Source organism: Alosa alosa, chromosome 16 (genome assembly GCF_017589495.1).
Source record: "Alosa alosa isolate M-15738 ecotype Scorff River chromosome 16, AALO_Geno_1.1, whole genome shotgun sequence".
Taxonomy (NCBI): Eukaryota; Metazoa; Chordata; class Actinopteri; order Clupeiformes; family Clupeidae; genus Alosa; species Alosa alosa.
In genome coordinates, this window is record NC_063204.1 from 27,968,935 (window position 1) to 27,986,043 (window position 17,109).

At 47.6% G+C, this 17,109-nt stretch overlaps 1 protein-coding gene across 1 annotated transcript in view; it reads right to left on the minus strand.

Moving 5' to 3' along the window:
• Positions 1-17,109, minus strand: part of ncoa2 (nuclear receptor coactivator 2) — a 96,439-nt gene that overhangs the window by 33,649 nt on the left and 45,681 nt on the right. The window contains 6 exon segments of the mRNA XM_048266043.1: positions 230-374; positions 2,958-3,098; positions 4,144-4,245; positions 7,054-7,239; positions 8,615-8,792; positions 12,701-12,804. Of these exon segments, the coding sequence (XP_048122000.1) occupies positions 230-374; positions 2,958-3,098; positions 4,144-4,245; positions 7,054-7,239; positions 8,615-8,792; positions 12,701-12,804 (856 nt within the window).

Consider the following 17,109-nt stretch of genomic DNA (forward strand, 5'->3'; position numbering starts at 1 on the left):
ACACACACACACACACAAACACACTTTCAGGACTTAGATATGATGACGACTCTGCAGATACACATAGTACAGACAACACACACACACAAACAAAAACAGATATTTAATCAGAAACAGACACACACAAACACAGACACACACATACAAACACACACAGACACTACAATACAAACATACACATATAGACACAAACAAACACACACACACACACACACACACACACACACACCTCTGCAGGATGTGCAGAGACATGTAGAGCTGGGGCTCGTTGGTGGCGGAGCGCACCAGCTTGCTTTTGGTGTGTGCCGACACGATGGTGCCATCTGCCAGGGAGAAGCGGTAGATGGGGCTGAACGCCTGGCCATGCCTCAACACTGGAGGGAGAGAAAACACACACACACACACACACACACACCACAAATGTGTATAAGATGCATATAAACACATACACAAGATCCTATTGCCCACACACATTAAACAGTAAAATTAGGACGACACACACTTTTAAATCTCTGAACCTAAACCCCAAGGTGAATATTATGCAAAAGGCCAAACAAGCTGGGTGATCTACTCTGCTTCCATACCCCCAAACAACACCACTGTTGCACTACCAAACAAGGTCCTCTCCTGAAGCGGAATCTGGCTCTCCTGCCAGATCTCACTCCTACAGCAGAGCAGTGGCCCACCATACTCACTCAACACCATACACCAGCCCACCAACTCACTCAACACCAACACCATACTCACTCAACTCAACTGAGTATCGAGCGTGATTTGTGAGATGTTCATTAATAGTTACACACAAAGATGTATGACTGTTAATGGTTCATAAACCATCCCAACAAGTAAACACCAATATTGCGAGTTGACTTTCACACCACTCAAATTTGAGCTGTTGAGCGTGATGTTGTTAGCCTATCCTGGCCTCTAGCCAGGACAGTGCTCTTAGCCTGAATGTGGCCGGTTGCAGAAAGCACCTTAAGTTTTTTCCCTTAAGTATGACCCTTAAGGCTTAATTTCTCCTTACTTAAGGGTGTTGCACAGAATACCTTAAAAGAATTGTTAACGTTAGCCTATGTTAAAGCTGCAGTAGGCAAGTCTGACAGATTGAGGGGACTTAGCCAAGATTTTGAATGTTTACAACTCATGCCCCTCCCCCACTACCACGAGCACCATCTCATCGAGTTTGTGCTCGTCAGTGCGCACCAGACTGCACCAGACTGTGATTGACAGTCAGATCTCACACAGCCCTGCTCTGATTGGACCAAAAGAACCGGGAGCTGTGGATTTTTGCAAAACAAATAACAGGCTCTAGGTGGAGGTAGAAGTGCAGGTTTCTTTCTAAAACCGGCTGATTTATGTTGTCCTGTTGGAGCATAGTGTCGGTTTCAGTGAATATGATCAAAAAAATCTTGCCAACTGCAGCTTTAAGCTTACGTAAACCACACAATAACAATACAGCATGTTTCTGATAGGCCTATTTGACAGAGTAAGCATATTAACGGAGAGGTTTTATTTTGAATTGTCAAAACTAGTTAATATACTTCATTTATCAGCATCAATTCAGTTAATAACATGGTTAGTAGAGTTAGATGTCCCTTAGGTTTTTCCCCTTAGTTAGGCTACTAAGGTCATTTGTGCAACAGTTTAAGGAATTTCTTACAAGATAAGGACAAAACCTTAAATACATAAGGGAAAATATTAAGGAGAATCCTTAAGGGTGTTTGTGCAACCGGTTTTATTCTAATAAATTTCAGCCCCATTTTGAGTGTTTTGCCCGACATTGCACATCATCTACTTAGGAGGGCACTGCTCCCACATACTTTGGCCCATCATCAAATGTCTGTCCTCTTTGGAAAGCTTAGACCCAGTAGAATTCTCAGAAACAGTCAGTGTGACTGTGTGATGTACTGGCAATGAGATACAGAGGCTTGAATGTTGTTTTTTCTTTGAGACGGTAACATGCATCTCTGGATCTGTCCAGATTTGGTCCCTCTAGGTCACTTGAAGTGGCCTTGAAACACAATTGAGGCCAGGTCTTGTAAAGCTGTAACTCTGTATAATTTTTTGAAAACAGCCACAGTAGCAGATTCATGTGCAAAAGTAATCCCTTTTCTTTGATTCTATGACAGTCACTGCCATGCAAATGTAGATAAAACTACAATCTTCAGAATGTTAGCTTTCATTTGACTTCAAGATTATGTTTGTACTCAAAGGGGTTCTATAGTAAGACTTTTATTATCAGTAGGCATTTCCTCTTAAAATGTAGCTACGAAACCATTTTCCTCATGGCATGACGTTTGAGGGGTGTTCTGTGGGACTCTTACGGTGAACACGCATATCACTGTGCAGGTCGGATTCTAAGCTACCAGGATATCCGGGTCTCGTCTTCGAGGCTTGCTGTAGGCTCGAGTTATTGTCAATCAAAGCTGGGGTGCCTGATTGACAGCTTGTTTGCCCAATTCCATGCGGTTTCTTATATCTCGAGAACCATTGGTCGCAGAGATACATGGGTGGGTTCAATCTAACCGGGAGAGTCACGTAGGGGATTAGTTTGATCAAATGTATAGTGTTACAATCAAATACAGTAATGCACAAAACACTTTTTGTCATAGAAAGCTTAACATTGATCGATTCTTAGCTTTAAAACAAGGTATATCACGACTATGGTGCTTCATGTTATGTTATGCATAGAATGGATTGTACAGTACGGGGAGGAGGAGGGGAGGAGGGGGGGCACTGTAAGCGAGGTCGGTGCCAGTGGGGCTGAAATTTAAAGCCTTAAGGGACCCTTACATCAGAGATCACAGGATCTCTCACTCTTGGTTGTGGTTGTAAGCATAGCACATCTGCTCTAACCACTGTGCTACAGGACTGTGCTATGGCTGTCTCTGGTGTGCAGGTGTGCATGTACCAGACATGCCAGAGCAGATCTGGGGTCTGTGCAGGTCTCTTACCCTCTTGCTGGTGGCGTTTGGCGAAAGACATCTCGCCGTCGTTCTGCAGGTGGAACCGCTGGATGCACCGCCGCACCAGGTCCTCCCAGCCAGGCTTCATGGAGGCCCGCAACGAGCTGGTGTCTAGGGACGTGATCTTACCTGCACACACACACACACACACACACACACACAGAGACAGAGTTATTGCACAAACACATCTAGCAAGCAGAAATGCCTGGCACAGGCACAGACAGGCAAACAGACAGACACACAAGTAAACAAGGAGGTACATGAAAATAGACGAGCGAAACGCTGAAGCACCGTTGCCTTCTCATGCATACACACAGAGAGACAGACTGGTGGGGAGACATACACACTGGGGCACACACACACACACACACACACACACACACACACACACACATATAAATACATGTGTGTGTGTGTGTGTGTGTGTGTGTGTGTGTGTGTGTGTGTGTGTGTGTGTGTGTGTGTGGTATGCGCCCTGACATGATGCTCCTCTCATTTCCCCTCACTCATACCTCAGACAGAGTCCAAAGAGAGTTCCTAAGCTCAAGGGCTTCTGATGTGGAGGGGAACCACCCCCTAATCTCAGAGCCAAAAGCCATTCCACTTTTATAGAGAGGCAACACTGAGGCCTACCCAGCTCAAGTACTAGATTGGAAGGGAGTGTGTGTGTGTGTGTGTGTGTGTGTGTGTACTTGGAATGACTGGCATCGCATACCCTGGGGATGTATGCATAAATGGGCAGAATATATGTTCAGATGTGGTCTGTGGGAGGGGGGGTGTAGTCAGACTGACTGGCATCGCCTGCTCTCGTGAGGCATATGCAGGTAGGCGGTGCTCGAGTGTGTGTGTGGTGTGTATAGATGAGCACAGGCTGGTGTGTGTGTATCAGGCATGCAGTTAGACTGACTGGCATCCCATGCCCTGTGGAGGTAGAGGTAGGAGTGTGAGAGTATGAGTGTGTACATCCTGTCAGTATATTTGTGTCTGAGTGTGTGGTCGTTTGAATGTCAGTGTGTGTGTGTGTGTGTGTGTGTGTGTTTGAGAGAGAGAATATGCATATGTACATCTTCATGTATTTGTATGTATGCAAGTAAGTAGTTGGTTGTTGTATCTGTGCGTATGTGATGTGTGTGTGTGTGTGTGTGTGTGTGTGTGTGTGTGTGTGTGTGGTTACCTTGGAGATCCTGGCGGGTGGTAAAGCTCTCGTGTGCAGACATCATGGGCCTCTCCTTCATGGGAACCCGCCTCGCCACACAGATCAGACACGACTGGAAGTCTACAGACACATTTGGAGGGAGGGAAGGAGGGAGAGAGGGAGGGAGGGAAAGAGAGAGAGAGCGAGAGAGGGAGAGAGAGCGTGAGAGGGAGGGAGGGAGAGAGAGAGGGAAAGAGGGATGTAGGGAGGGAGGAAGAGAGAGAGGGAGCGAGAGAGGGATAAGGGAGAGAGGGAGGGATGGAGAGAGGGAGGGAGAGAGAGAGGGATGGAGGGAGAGAGGGTTGGAGAGATGGAGGGGAACACTCAGTTACTAATTCAAATCCTTCGTCTTTAAAGGGACACCAGGCAAGCCTGATGCTTTTTCTCTAAAAAACTCGGTCTGAAGCTCTTTTCCTTTTCTTTGCATCTTCCATCAAGGATTTTCGCTGCTTCTTCGCCGGCTCTGCCATTATACACACGTTTGCAACAGTCGATAGCATTTCGTTAGCCTGATCTGTGCTGTGGATGCAGGATGTAAACTGATCCTGCTTCGGTCGGCGGGTACGATACACTGAACTTGCAAGCGGAATATTCTTCCTACAGGCAGTAGGGGCGGGCGAGAGAGTCTTCATTCGCCCTGTAATGAGTCATTTAACCATATACCGACTTACAAAGATGAGTAATTAACACGAAAGCGTTGCCTGGTGTCCCACGCTCAATACATGATAACATTATACACTCAGATTAAAAGGAAAATGGCAAACAGCTTCATATTTTAAACAAAGAGGGAGAGGGAGAGGGAGGGGGAGAGAGAGAGAGAGAGAGAGAGAGAGAGACCTCATGTGCTGAATGGAGGTTATTAATGTGATTATTAATGATGACTGCTGGCCGCTGCACTAGTGCTGGTGTGTGTGTGTGTGTGTGTTACATGCAGTTGCATGGGTCCTGTTGTGTGATGATGTGACAGGGTTGTATAGGAGCATATGTGTGTGAAAGTGAGGCTGTGAATGTGAAGTGAATACTCTTATGTGTGTTATTTGTTAATATGTGGGTGTATGTATACCTAGCTGTGCTGCGTTGTGTATACATCTTTGTTTGTCTGTGTGTGTGTATACATACTAGTCCTATGTATACACATGTGTGTGTATGTTCGTGTTTGTATGTGTGTGTTTGTGTGTGTGTGTGTAGGGCGCAGGGCGTGGGTGTGTGATGGAGTGTGACCTTTGGAGTGTGTGTCACAGTGGCTCTGCACCCTGCTGGGAGCCCCACAGGACAGGGCTGCATCCTGAGCCCCCCTTTAAAGAGCTCATCAGTCACATAGAGTTGCACATCAGCACAGACACACACACACGTAAACAAACCACCAAACATACACAAATCTCACACACACACACACACACACACAGGTGTACACGCAAACATGCAGAATAAATGTGCATCAACATACAGGACGCGCGCGCACACACACACACACACACACACACACACACACACACACACACACACAAACACCTGTGTAATAAATACTCTCACTGCCTCCCTGACTAAAACCCATCCTGACTATCTTAAAAGAGAAAGGGAGGGGGAAAGAGAGAGAGAGAAGGAGAGAGAGAGAGGAAATGTCGGGCAGAAAGAGAGAGGCTGAACCTAGGATTGCCTGGATGAAGCTCAACATTCTTAGAGGGCCAATTTTCACCAGTTGCTGCTGACTGACACACACACACACACACACACACACACACACACCTCATACTCACACACACACTCATCTCAAAATTGTAAACAGAGACCACTGGGTGGTCCGAAACTGGACTGGAGAACTTACTCCACTACTCTGTCTCTCAAACACACACACACACACACACAAGCTTACCCATGCACACACAAACTGACACATACAGTAACACACACACACACACACACCTGCTCTGCTTTTGGCATGGGTCCTAGAGGGCTTCAAAGCCAGTGTGAGCGAGTAGCTGCCATGCTATTCAGTGCAGCCAACACAGGTCATACAAATAGGCCCCATCTCACTCAGTTTACACTACTTACAATCTCAAAGGATGACGAGGGTAGAGTCAAGCCTAATAAATACTCAAAGGCCTGCGCGCACAGACACAGACACAGAAAATACCATCTACAATCGGGGATACCACAAAAACAAACTACCAAGACTTTTAAAGTTTCTTGCACCACTTAGAACACACACACACACACACACACACACACACACACACAGTGAGTGAGTTGGGGGGGCTCATTCCAGCAAAAGTGAAATCCAACTTGATCCACTGGAATAGTGGGGCTTACACATCCACACATACTGTACTGGGTGAACTCTACGTGACTTTCAGGAAGGGGGAGGTGTGTGTGTGTGTGTGTGTCACAGATTGAAACATTTCTTCTAGAGAGGCAACAGATGTGTGCCTCACTTCTTCCTTCTCTCTGCCTTTTCCCTTCTTTCCCAATGACTTTCTCTCTCCTTCCTCTTCCCACCTCTCCCTCCCCCTGTCAAACAGATGTTGTGAGGAAATGTCAGACTCAATCATCAGCTGCTCTGACGGAGTTTAAGCAGGTTGGCACTCAGCACCAAATGCGAAGCAGTACGCGGGAGAGGTCTGTTGCGCTGGCATAGCTGTGGACACCACGCGCTGGGGAGAGAGGACCCCTGGGTTAAATATGACCGTCTGCAAGAGCAGCCAGACACACTTCAACAGAGTCAATGAGCGCAATGAGAGAAAAAGAGAGAGAGAGAGAGTGTGAGAGAGAGAGAGAGGAGAGAGAGGAGAGAGTGGATAAATAAAAAAATTAAAAAAACAAAACACAATAAGAAACAAAATAAATAAAGAAAAAAGAAAAGAAAAAATAGAAAGGTACACGGCGTCTCACCCTCTCCCTCCTCCTTGATGGACTTGGGCTCGGACACGGCGAAGCACTGCATGGTCTCGTACTTCTGCTGGGCCTCCTGCTCCTGCTGCTCGTCCTCCGGCTCGCTGTGAGGGTTCACCAGCATGCGGCAGTTAAACGTGTGGCTGTTCCGCCTCGGGTTCTCGCCCGACCACGGAGCCCCGTTCACTGGAATGGCCAGAGAGACAAAGAGTCAGCAGAACGGACCTGGGAGGTTCCAAATCACACTCACACACTTACACACTCACAAAAGGTTCTAGCATCAAGATGAAATGCTCTAGTAGGAACCAAAGCTAGTCCATGCTGAGGGTACCCAGAGAGATGAGGATAATGTCCCTGCACGTTTCCATCTCCATAGTATTTTTGAATTTTCATTAGGCTATTGATTGAATTAACATTGTTGTTTATTATTGCTATTCTCCTTAATGTAGTCTTACCAACTTTTACATTGTTTACTGTTAAATTTAACTTTGTATTGTTGTTATTTGTATGTCGCTTTGGACAAAAGTGTCTGCATAAATACTGTAGCATAACCATCTCCATCTCTCCCACTCTCCTGCTCCAGCTCCACCCTCTGCTCTTTTTCTTCACGTCATCCTCCTCTCTCTCGCCCAATCATCTCTTTCTCTTTGTCCATTTCTCCCACCCTTTCTTTGTTTCTTTCAATCTTCTCTCTCTCTCTCTACATCTCTCTCTCTCCCTTTCCCTCTTGATCTCTTTGCTCCTTTATTTCTGTCTTCTGACTCCCCCTTTCTTCTGCCTCACCCCCACCCCCCTCTATCTTTCCCTCCATCTGCTCGGTGTAGTTCAGTGCTCATTGATAAGCCAGTGAAAGTAGGGCAGCAAGCAGCTAATCAGGGCCAGTGTGCATCCAGATGGCTACTGCCTGACCACAGCCTACGCTACAGCGCTCGCTCGCGCTCTCTCTCTCTCTCACACACACACACTTTAAAGCTCTACTCAGCTAGAAAGACTACACTATAACATACAATTCACTACACACAAAACACATTTTAGAACATTTTCATTACACTACACCAAATACATCTACTCCAATACAGAACTGACCCTCCAAATGACTCAGCCAGCCTGAATACCAATGCACACTACTCTGAGCTACACACTCACGGCTGTGTCTGAAACGGGAAAAATGCTGCCTTTTAAGATATCTAACAGGGGAGTAAGATGTCCGATTACTTCTGTGAAATGCTGCCTTCTAAGAAACCTTCGTTTTGCCGAATTTTGAAGGCAGCGTAGATGTATCCTTCATGCTGCCTTCAACGTCCAAAATTCAATTTAATTGTGAGCTTCAGCTATTGCTGAAGTCAAACGTTACGTTATTCTGCTTTCTGGTATCCTGACAACGGTGTTCTGTGTTGCTATCTTGCTAGGCTGTCTGAAACAAAGTTCGTAGTTGCTACCTTGATGCCTGCTACGGCAAGCAACTGAAGGCAACGAGAGAGAGCTGAAAGCAGCTCTGCTGTAGTGCGGCCTCAGTGCTGGGGGGGTGGGGGGGGGGGGGTGCTGTAGTGCGTGGCCTCACCCAGGGACTTGGGCAGCAGGTTCTTGATGAACTCGGCGTGGTCGCCCACATGCAGGATGCTGTAGACGCTGGTGTTCATCAGCTCCTCCTGGTTGTAACGCAGGTACTGAGTCACGTTCTCCGACACAAACACGATGTTGCCCTCCATGTTCACCACGAAGAAGAAGCCATCCAGGGCCTACACAGGGGCGAAAACAGACGAGAGAAGAGACGACCAAACATCACATCAGAGGGCTCAATACAACAGATCTGGTTGAAAATGTGAGGACCATGGGGATATTTACTATAAGTAATGCTCATACAATCTTAGTGAATCATTTACTCATCTTGTTTATTGCTATTCTAACACTCTATTGGCCCAACCAGAGGACAGGAAAACATTCCACTTCTCCAATCAAGCTAACTGCTAACACCTGTCTGTGACAGCTTCTCTTTCCTGATATACAATTGCCCCAACCAGTTGAGACTTGACGTCAGCCATGGCTACAGAAGTCTCTCTCATTCCTTAAAAAAGGTTGTTTTTTTTAAATGTGTTTTATTTTTATTTTTTTTAAACTCTCAGTATGACTTTGGAGTATTCTTAGTGGCATGACAAAATGTTTTGTAAATACTACACTGGTTCAATAATAGGACATGCAAACTGACAGGGTGGGCCCTGATTGGTTAATTGGGCAGTGCGTCTCCTGCCTCTGTCCAATCCCTCACCATCTAGTATCAGCACTCTACCTCCACACTGGTGCCCTCAAATAGCCTTTCCCACCCCGTATGGGCCGCTCTCAATCACTGTTCCCAACACTTTGTGTTTGTTTTCAAGGACACGTGGCTTGTGCACAGGGAACAGAGAGAAGCCTGCATTCAACACACACACACACACACACACACACACACTTTTGATACCAAACTTGGCATCAACAAAGAACCTAACACACACACACACACACGTAAAGAGAAAACAGATCCCACTTCCAGCAGTGAGCTCTTGAGGTGAAGAGCTCTTTAAATAGTCTACACAACAGAGTTATAAGTAAACACAATAAAACAAAACAAGACATTAACTACACAAAGAACAAAGACAAACAAAAGAGTGTAAGAAAACAGAGAGAGGAGAAAAAAGAAAGAAAGAAAGAAAGAAAGAGAGAGAGAGAGAGAGAGAGAGAGAATCCCAGATTGAGTTCAGCAGTTCTTTGGATGTGGCCATCTGGTGGGCACATTAGACAAATAGGGGAGGGTAAACATGGAAGCCCTGCCAAGTGCACCTTTCCAGGGCTAGGCTTAGGCAATCCTGTAAACCCTCACACACACACACACACACACACACACACACACACACACACACACACGCCCTCTCGTCGAAAAAGTGCTGATGGACAGAGATTGCGACAGGAGTGCGAGGGGGACTGCCAGGTTGCATTCTGACCCAGTTCCAATAACGCCCGCTCTACCCCTCCCTCTCCCCCTCCCTTTCTCCCTCCCTCTCTCTCTCTCCCTCCCTCTCACACTCCCTCGCTTCCTGCTGCCCTCCCTCTCCCCTTCTCGCTCTCCCCTCCCCAGCCTGTCTCTCAGCGCTCGTTACATAACTTCCTTTACAGCCATGCTATGCTACATGTATATGGCCTGGACTCCTGGAGCAGGCAGCCAGGGAGCAGGCACACTGCATCAGGTCAGGCCACAGGGCTGCTGTCTACAGCCAGAGTGCTCTCATGCTCACACACACACACACACACTTAAATGCATACACACTCCCATGTGCACACACACACACGTTGCAGTACTGTAGGTCTCCCCCCCCCCCCCGCACTAAGTTAGTACCTGTATAATAATAAATGCTTAAGAAATAAACAATATGATTTTTTGTCATACCAATTAAGCTCTGTTGAGTTTAATTGAATTAAGAGAGGAAGAGGGAGAGAGAGAGAGAGAGAGAGAGAGAGAGAGAGAGAGAGAGAGAAAGAGATAGATGAAGTATGAGTGATAGAGGGACAGAAAGGGCAGAGTAATGGGATGAGACACAGAAAATAAGAGATATAGAAGAGAGAGAAAGAGAGGGGGATGAGGGTGGAAAGGCAGTAAGGAGGGAAAGAGAGGTAGACACCAATAGTGGCCTCACAGTGTGTCCTATGGGTGCGAACACTGGACCGTCAGTGAGGACCAAAACAATAGGCTTTTTCACAAGCCGTGCCAGAGTGCTAATGTTTGGACAAAGGGTCATGTGTTTGCTGTGTAGATGTGTGTTTGAGAGTGTAGGCTTAGGAGCTGCATGTGTGAAGTGTGACTCTGTGTGTGTCTGTGTGTGTGTGTGTGTGTGTGTGTGCACTCTCCAGCTAGCTCCACGCGTGGGGAGAAGGGCTAACTTCCTAACGGACGTCTCCGGCGCCATGTGGGAAATGCCTCTTCTCCCTCTCCCAATTGTGTTGGGGGGGGGTGCACACAAATTCTGGCTTAAGGGAAGGGGAGGTGCCCTGTACTTCTCCATCTCACTATCCCTTCATCTCTTCCTCTCCTCCTCTCCTCCTGTCTGAAGCAGAGTGTGTGTGTGTGTGTGTGTGTGTGTGTGTGTGAGCAGTCCCCTCCGCTGGCTGCCTCTAACAGATGGAGGAGAGAGAGAGCGATGGAGAGAGAGAGATAGAGCAATGGAGAGTGCAGGGAAAGAGGGATAGATAGGAGAGAGAGAGAGAGAGAGAGAGAGAGAGAGAGAGAGAGAGAGAGAGAGAGAGAGAGAGAGAGAGAGTGCGATGGAGAGTGCAGGGAAAGGGAGGGCTATATTTAGAAAGCTGCGGCATGTCGATTCAGTGACGCTGGACCACAGCGGCTATAAATATACTCTGACGAGACAGGCTATACAGAGAGATAGGGGAGGGAGGGGGATAGAGGGAAAGAGAGAGAGAGAGAGAGAGTAGGGAGGAAGGGAGGGAGGGAAGGAAGAGAGAGAGTGATACAGAAGAGGAGGAGAAGAGGAAGATGAGTGGTAGAGTGGGAATGAGAGAGCGCAAGCATGTGGGTATGTGTGATGTCAAGAATGACTGAGTGAGTCTGTCTTGAGTGTGCGTTTGTGAGGGAGTGCGAGAGAGAGAGAGAGCGAGAGAGAGAGAGAGAGAGAGAGAGAGAGAGAGAGAGAGAGTTAGAATCAGTAGCTGACCCAGAGATAGAAAGATGGAGGGGAGAGAGGGACAGAAACAGAATACAGAACAAGAGAGTACGAGTTTGAGAGAGTGAATGAGAGAGATAGAGAGAGAGAGAGATGGAGAGAGTGAGCAAGTGAGAGAGAAACAGAGTGAAAGAGAGCTGGATAGAGCAAGAGATAGAACAAGTGAGCAAGAGAGAGGGAGGGAGAGAGGGAAGGAGGGAGCTTGCGGTTCCACACAGGGGAAGGGAACTAAATGGCTTGATTCATGCGCTGGCCATCCCAGCCTGCTTGTTTTCCCATTAGAGGCAGCCACTTCATCTGCCCTCCGCCAGAACAAGGGCCTTGCTGGGACGCCAGCGCCACCGTGATTTACAGCCTCGCCCCGGCAAAAACAACATGCCGCGCCATGACTTATGCTCCCGCGCACCGTACAGAAGGGGGAGGGAGGGAGAAACTGTGTGTGTGTGTGTGTGCACTGTAGCTACTGGCCTGTTTCTGAGAGCATTGCCCCACCCCAACATTCATAGCTTCATTCATTTGGATCTGTATAGGTGCATCTAATAAGGCAGTGTGTGTGTGTGTGTGTGTGTGTGTGCCACACCTTTTCTGGCCTATGTGCTTCTGAAAGTGACTGAGAGGACAATGAGATAGGGGAGGTGGGACTCGCCAGTGCAATCCAGCCCGCACACACACACACACACACAGCTACACATGCAAACACATGAAAAGCCTGCAGACAGGGACATATAGAGATGACATAAGGGAAATGACCAAAAACAATAAAACAAAATAACCAAAAACAGATAAAAGAGAAAAGAGACAGAGAGAGAGAGAGAGAGAGAGAGAGAGAGAGAGAGAGAGAGAGAGATGGGTAGCTAGATAGAGAGAGACATGGGTAGCTAGATAGATAGATGCATGTGTATGCACAAGGAGCAAGAGATATCCACAGAGCCAAAACCCACCTCAAGCATCATGGGTCCGAGGGCATCTTTGTCAATAACACTTTGGCCTGTCGACGACACATCTGCCTTCTGCACCTCCTCTTCATTGGCTGTGGCAGCTTTTTCTGTGAGGGAAGAGAGAGAGAGGGAGCGATAGAGATAGAGAGATAAAGGGGTGCAGAGATGCATAGAGAGAGAGAGAGAGGGACAGAGAGAGGTGGGAGACAGAGAAGAGAGCAGTTTAGGTAATGGACACTTTTGAACGCCCACATAAATGGTCCTACTCCTTCAGAAAGACCACTAGAGATTGAAAACCCACTGAGCGCCTGCAGCCTGCCAGTGGTCAACTCTGCTATCTGCTATCAACTCTGCTATCTGCTATGTCCTGGGGGTTACACACACACACACACACACACACACACACACACACACACACCAGAGCCTCATTAGACAGAGTGAGGGTTAAGATCACTTCAATTAAACCAGCGACATCATTAGGTCCTGGTGCCACGGCTGCACTACCATCTCTAAACATCACCAAGGGGATGCCACACACACTCATGGACACTTTTAATTGCTGTTCATCTGTGTCGCTAGGTTTCTTATTCTCATCAACACAAAGCTAACAGAGCTCTTACCAATGCTGTGTGCTGTGTGGCACTCAAGCTTGTGTGGGATGACTTGCTGTGGTAAGCACCCATGACATTAGCAACATAGAAGGGGTGAAAGGTCACACACACAGGAATGCGCACGTGGCCACACGCACGCACATGACAGCATATCAGAGGGACACAAAAACAGTTTCCACTGTGGAAAGCTGGAGAGCACAGTTTTCTAGGGTTTTTATGTCAGGCAGCAAATAGGACCCAGCTTCCACACACAGGATCAAGAGGAGAACCACAACAATAATAATAATAAAAACAAATGACCACTGACCACAGGTGCAGTTATCAACACTGAAAGAGAAAGCTTTTAAGCTTTAGTAAACAAGATGCTTTTTCAGGACTCGCTGTTAGTGTGTGTGTGTGTGTGCGTGCGTGCGTGCGTTCGTGCGTATAAAGTGGTCTTCAGTGGTGCGTGTGTGCGTGCGTGTATATGCACTAGAAAGACCACTGCTATACCGCAAAGCAATTGCTGGGCCACGAGGTGACTGCTTCCGTCCTGCAGTCCATTAAGTGCTGCTCTCTGGGGCTGGATAATCAAACATCCATACAGCGTAATTGGTCTGTCCGGTCTCTAGACTGCCACTGTGGAGATACGAGTACATGACCAAGTCTTGTTGTGATTGGACCAAGGGGTACAGCTAAGAATACAGTCATAAGAGCGATGCCACACAAACATCTGAAAAAGTATCAGCAGAAAGGAACAACCCTACGGACAAAACACTTCCAACTTTGTCTGCACGCAATGACTTTTCTTTTGAAATGGGAAAAACAGTATCCTTTTTTTGTAGCATTGCTTCCCCATCTCTCTCTCTCTCTCTCTAGGCTCTGACATCCCAGATCGCACTCAGGTTGCTGATGGTGTTAATTAGCCTGCTTTGGAAAGCGTATGTTCCCAACACACTGTGCCCCACTTCCTCCTCCGCCCTGGGCCCCAAGACCAAGTGTGTGAGTGTGTGTGTGTGTGTGTTGGAGGATGGTATGGGGGTGGTGTCCCATTAGAAAGGTGCAGCGTCTCGCTGTGACGCGTAGCCATATGTGGACAGGAGGGAAGGGGAGGGGGGTTGGAGTGGAGCTGTGGGCCCTTCATCAGGCAGCGGTGCTAACTTGCCTGCGCTAGTTTGCGTTTCTGTGCTAGCGGTGCATCGTCACCTCAGCCACCACTGCTCACTGTGTCAACTCACTTCCCTCTCCTACCTTCTGCCTCTTTCCCTTTCCCCTTCTCTCTTTCCACTCAGTGTCACTCTCTTTCTTTCCCCTTCTCTCTTTCCACTCAGTGTCACTCTCTTTCTCCTCCACTCCAGTTCAGCAGAGTTCCACTACTAGACTACGTATTTATGACGGATAATGTTACTGAAGCTAATAATCTTTCACATCAGTCTCTCTCTGCTAATGGCGTCTCTATCCTCACATCCTCTCCTTGTCCTTCATCTACATCAGCCACCCATTCTCTTCTTCCCTCCCTCTCTCTCTATCTATCCTTCATTCTAGCTCACTCACTCTGCCATGCCCTCTTTTGCTCACTCACTCTCTCTCTCTTTCTCGCTCTCTCTCTCACCCAGTCAATCATCCTCTTTCTTTCTTTCTCACTCACCCTCCACTTCTGTCACACACCCACACCCCCTCCCTCTCACTCTTTCAATTTTCAATTCAATTCAAATTGATTAGCTTTATTGGCATGGCCGTGTCAAAGCAGCAGCAGTGATACGAAGGCTGATAATGATGAATGAAAGTGAAGAAAGTATACTACAGTGCGAATGGTCAATACCTCCATTTGTGTGTCCTTGTGATGGAGATAGGTGCCTGCTGGTGTGTTTGTTTATTTTTTGGACAGAGGGTTTGTATGTGTGTGTGTGTGTGTGTGGAACCAGTGGGTCTCCTAGCAGGACCCAGCAAATCCACACAGCTGCACTGAATACATGCGAATCACTCACTGCCCTCCACACACACACACCCCATCAGAGCCAGTCTCTCTCTCCATTTCTCCTCACTTCCTCCCTCTCACCCTCTCTGCCACCCCTCCTCTTGTGTCTTGTGCCAGCACTCGCCCGTCCAGAGTGGCGTTGCTGCACCCTGCTGTCCTGCTGGCATCACGGTGACGGCTCAGCCTTCTCCATCCGCTCCATCCTTCATCGTAATCACTCTCTGAAACACGAGTCGCTCCTCCAGCGCCAAACCAGTGCTGCGTGCCACCACTGCTGGGGGTGGACCGTACCAACAGAGCACAAGAGGGGGTGGGGATGGGGATAGGGATGGGGGTGGGGCTCAGAGATAAATAAGCAGACGTCGTGTGACACACGCTGGCTCGAGCGCAGAGCTCTGGGCCCCGACTCAAGTGTTGCTGCTGGCCACTCTTGGAAGCACTGGTGACCGCCGCGAGCTGTCGCCACCGTGCCCATCTGCCAAGGTGTCGCATTACCGGTCAGAGATTGACTACATCCAGGTAGGAACCGACCTACAGTGATTATGTAAATGTAAAATGGCTCCATTCATTCAAGTGGACATAATATAAATTAACGTCATAACTGGTAAAACTGAGTGCTCTAGGAAATACAAAAATAAAACCAGTAGGCAAGCAAAATAACTTTAGAAAACTTGCATGAGTACTGGCAAAATAAGCTAAGCCATTGTATATACTACTCGTTCTACTAGCATATTCTACTATATAAATCAGATAAAGCCTGGAGCAATCAAGAACAGGGGATTAAGCTTTAAGAGCTCTTTTAGATCAGTTGGTCAATAAAACTGTCACTATTACGATTCACCAGGGACATCCATTCAATTCATTGAATACATGGGTAGATACATGCATGGCAGTCTTATTCTGTCCATAGTCCCTTAGAAAACTGAAGGGGTGGCGACTGCATGCATGGGAAGGGGATAAAGCTATCAATCGGCTGGCGTCCTCACAATCGAACACGACGTGCCGTTTCCCCTTACTGGCAAAGGTAATGAGAGTTCACACTCAACGGGCTTGTGAGCAGAGTAAATGACAATGACAACAACAACAACAGCGACTAGCAGAACACGAAGAGAGAGAGAGAGAGAGAGAGAGAGAGAGAGAGAGAGCGAGCGTGTGAGAGAGAGAGTAGACGAGAGGAATAAAGGGGGGAAAAGCAGCTCTGCCTCGCCTCTGCTTTTTTCCGAAGTCGCTCAATGTACAAATATAATTACCGGAGTCTCGGTGAAGTGCAAAGGTTGTTTTTCCAATCTAGCATGAAGCTCAGGAACAAGAGCTGGAGGGGGTGCACTTCTTACCATGGAGGGGGCAGGAGCAACAGTCTCCACACTGCCTGTGTGTGTGTGTGTGTGTGTGTGTGTGTGTGTGTGTGTGCATGAGTGACAGTGTGTATGAGTGTGCAGCCTTTGCATCACATTGCTCACCATTACATAAGCCGGCACCCAGTGAATCACAAACAAGCGACATCAGAGACTCATCTGCCTCCGTCTGTGTGCTCCGCTAGGCTCATCGCTCCACCACTGCCCGCGTGTAAACACACACACGCGTCAAACACACACCCATAAACCATAAGCGCGTGCACACACACACCCACACACAAAAAAACACAGAAAAAAAGACTAGTACACATGTCTGTATTGCAACATGACATGGCAATTGACAAAGTGTGTGCTGGGTTGAACATTGTACCACACGCACGCGCAGTCATGCACGCACACGCTCTAGTTGGTTCCATACACTAAAGCGACATAAGGAGACCAAATGTCATGGTAGAAGATCCCAACATGCTTTTCATTAAGAGCCAGGGT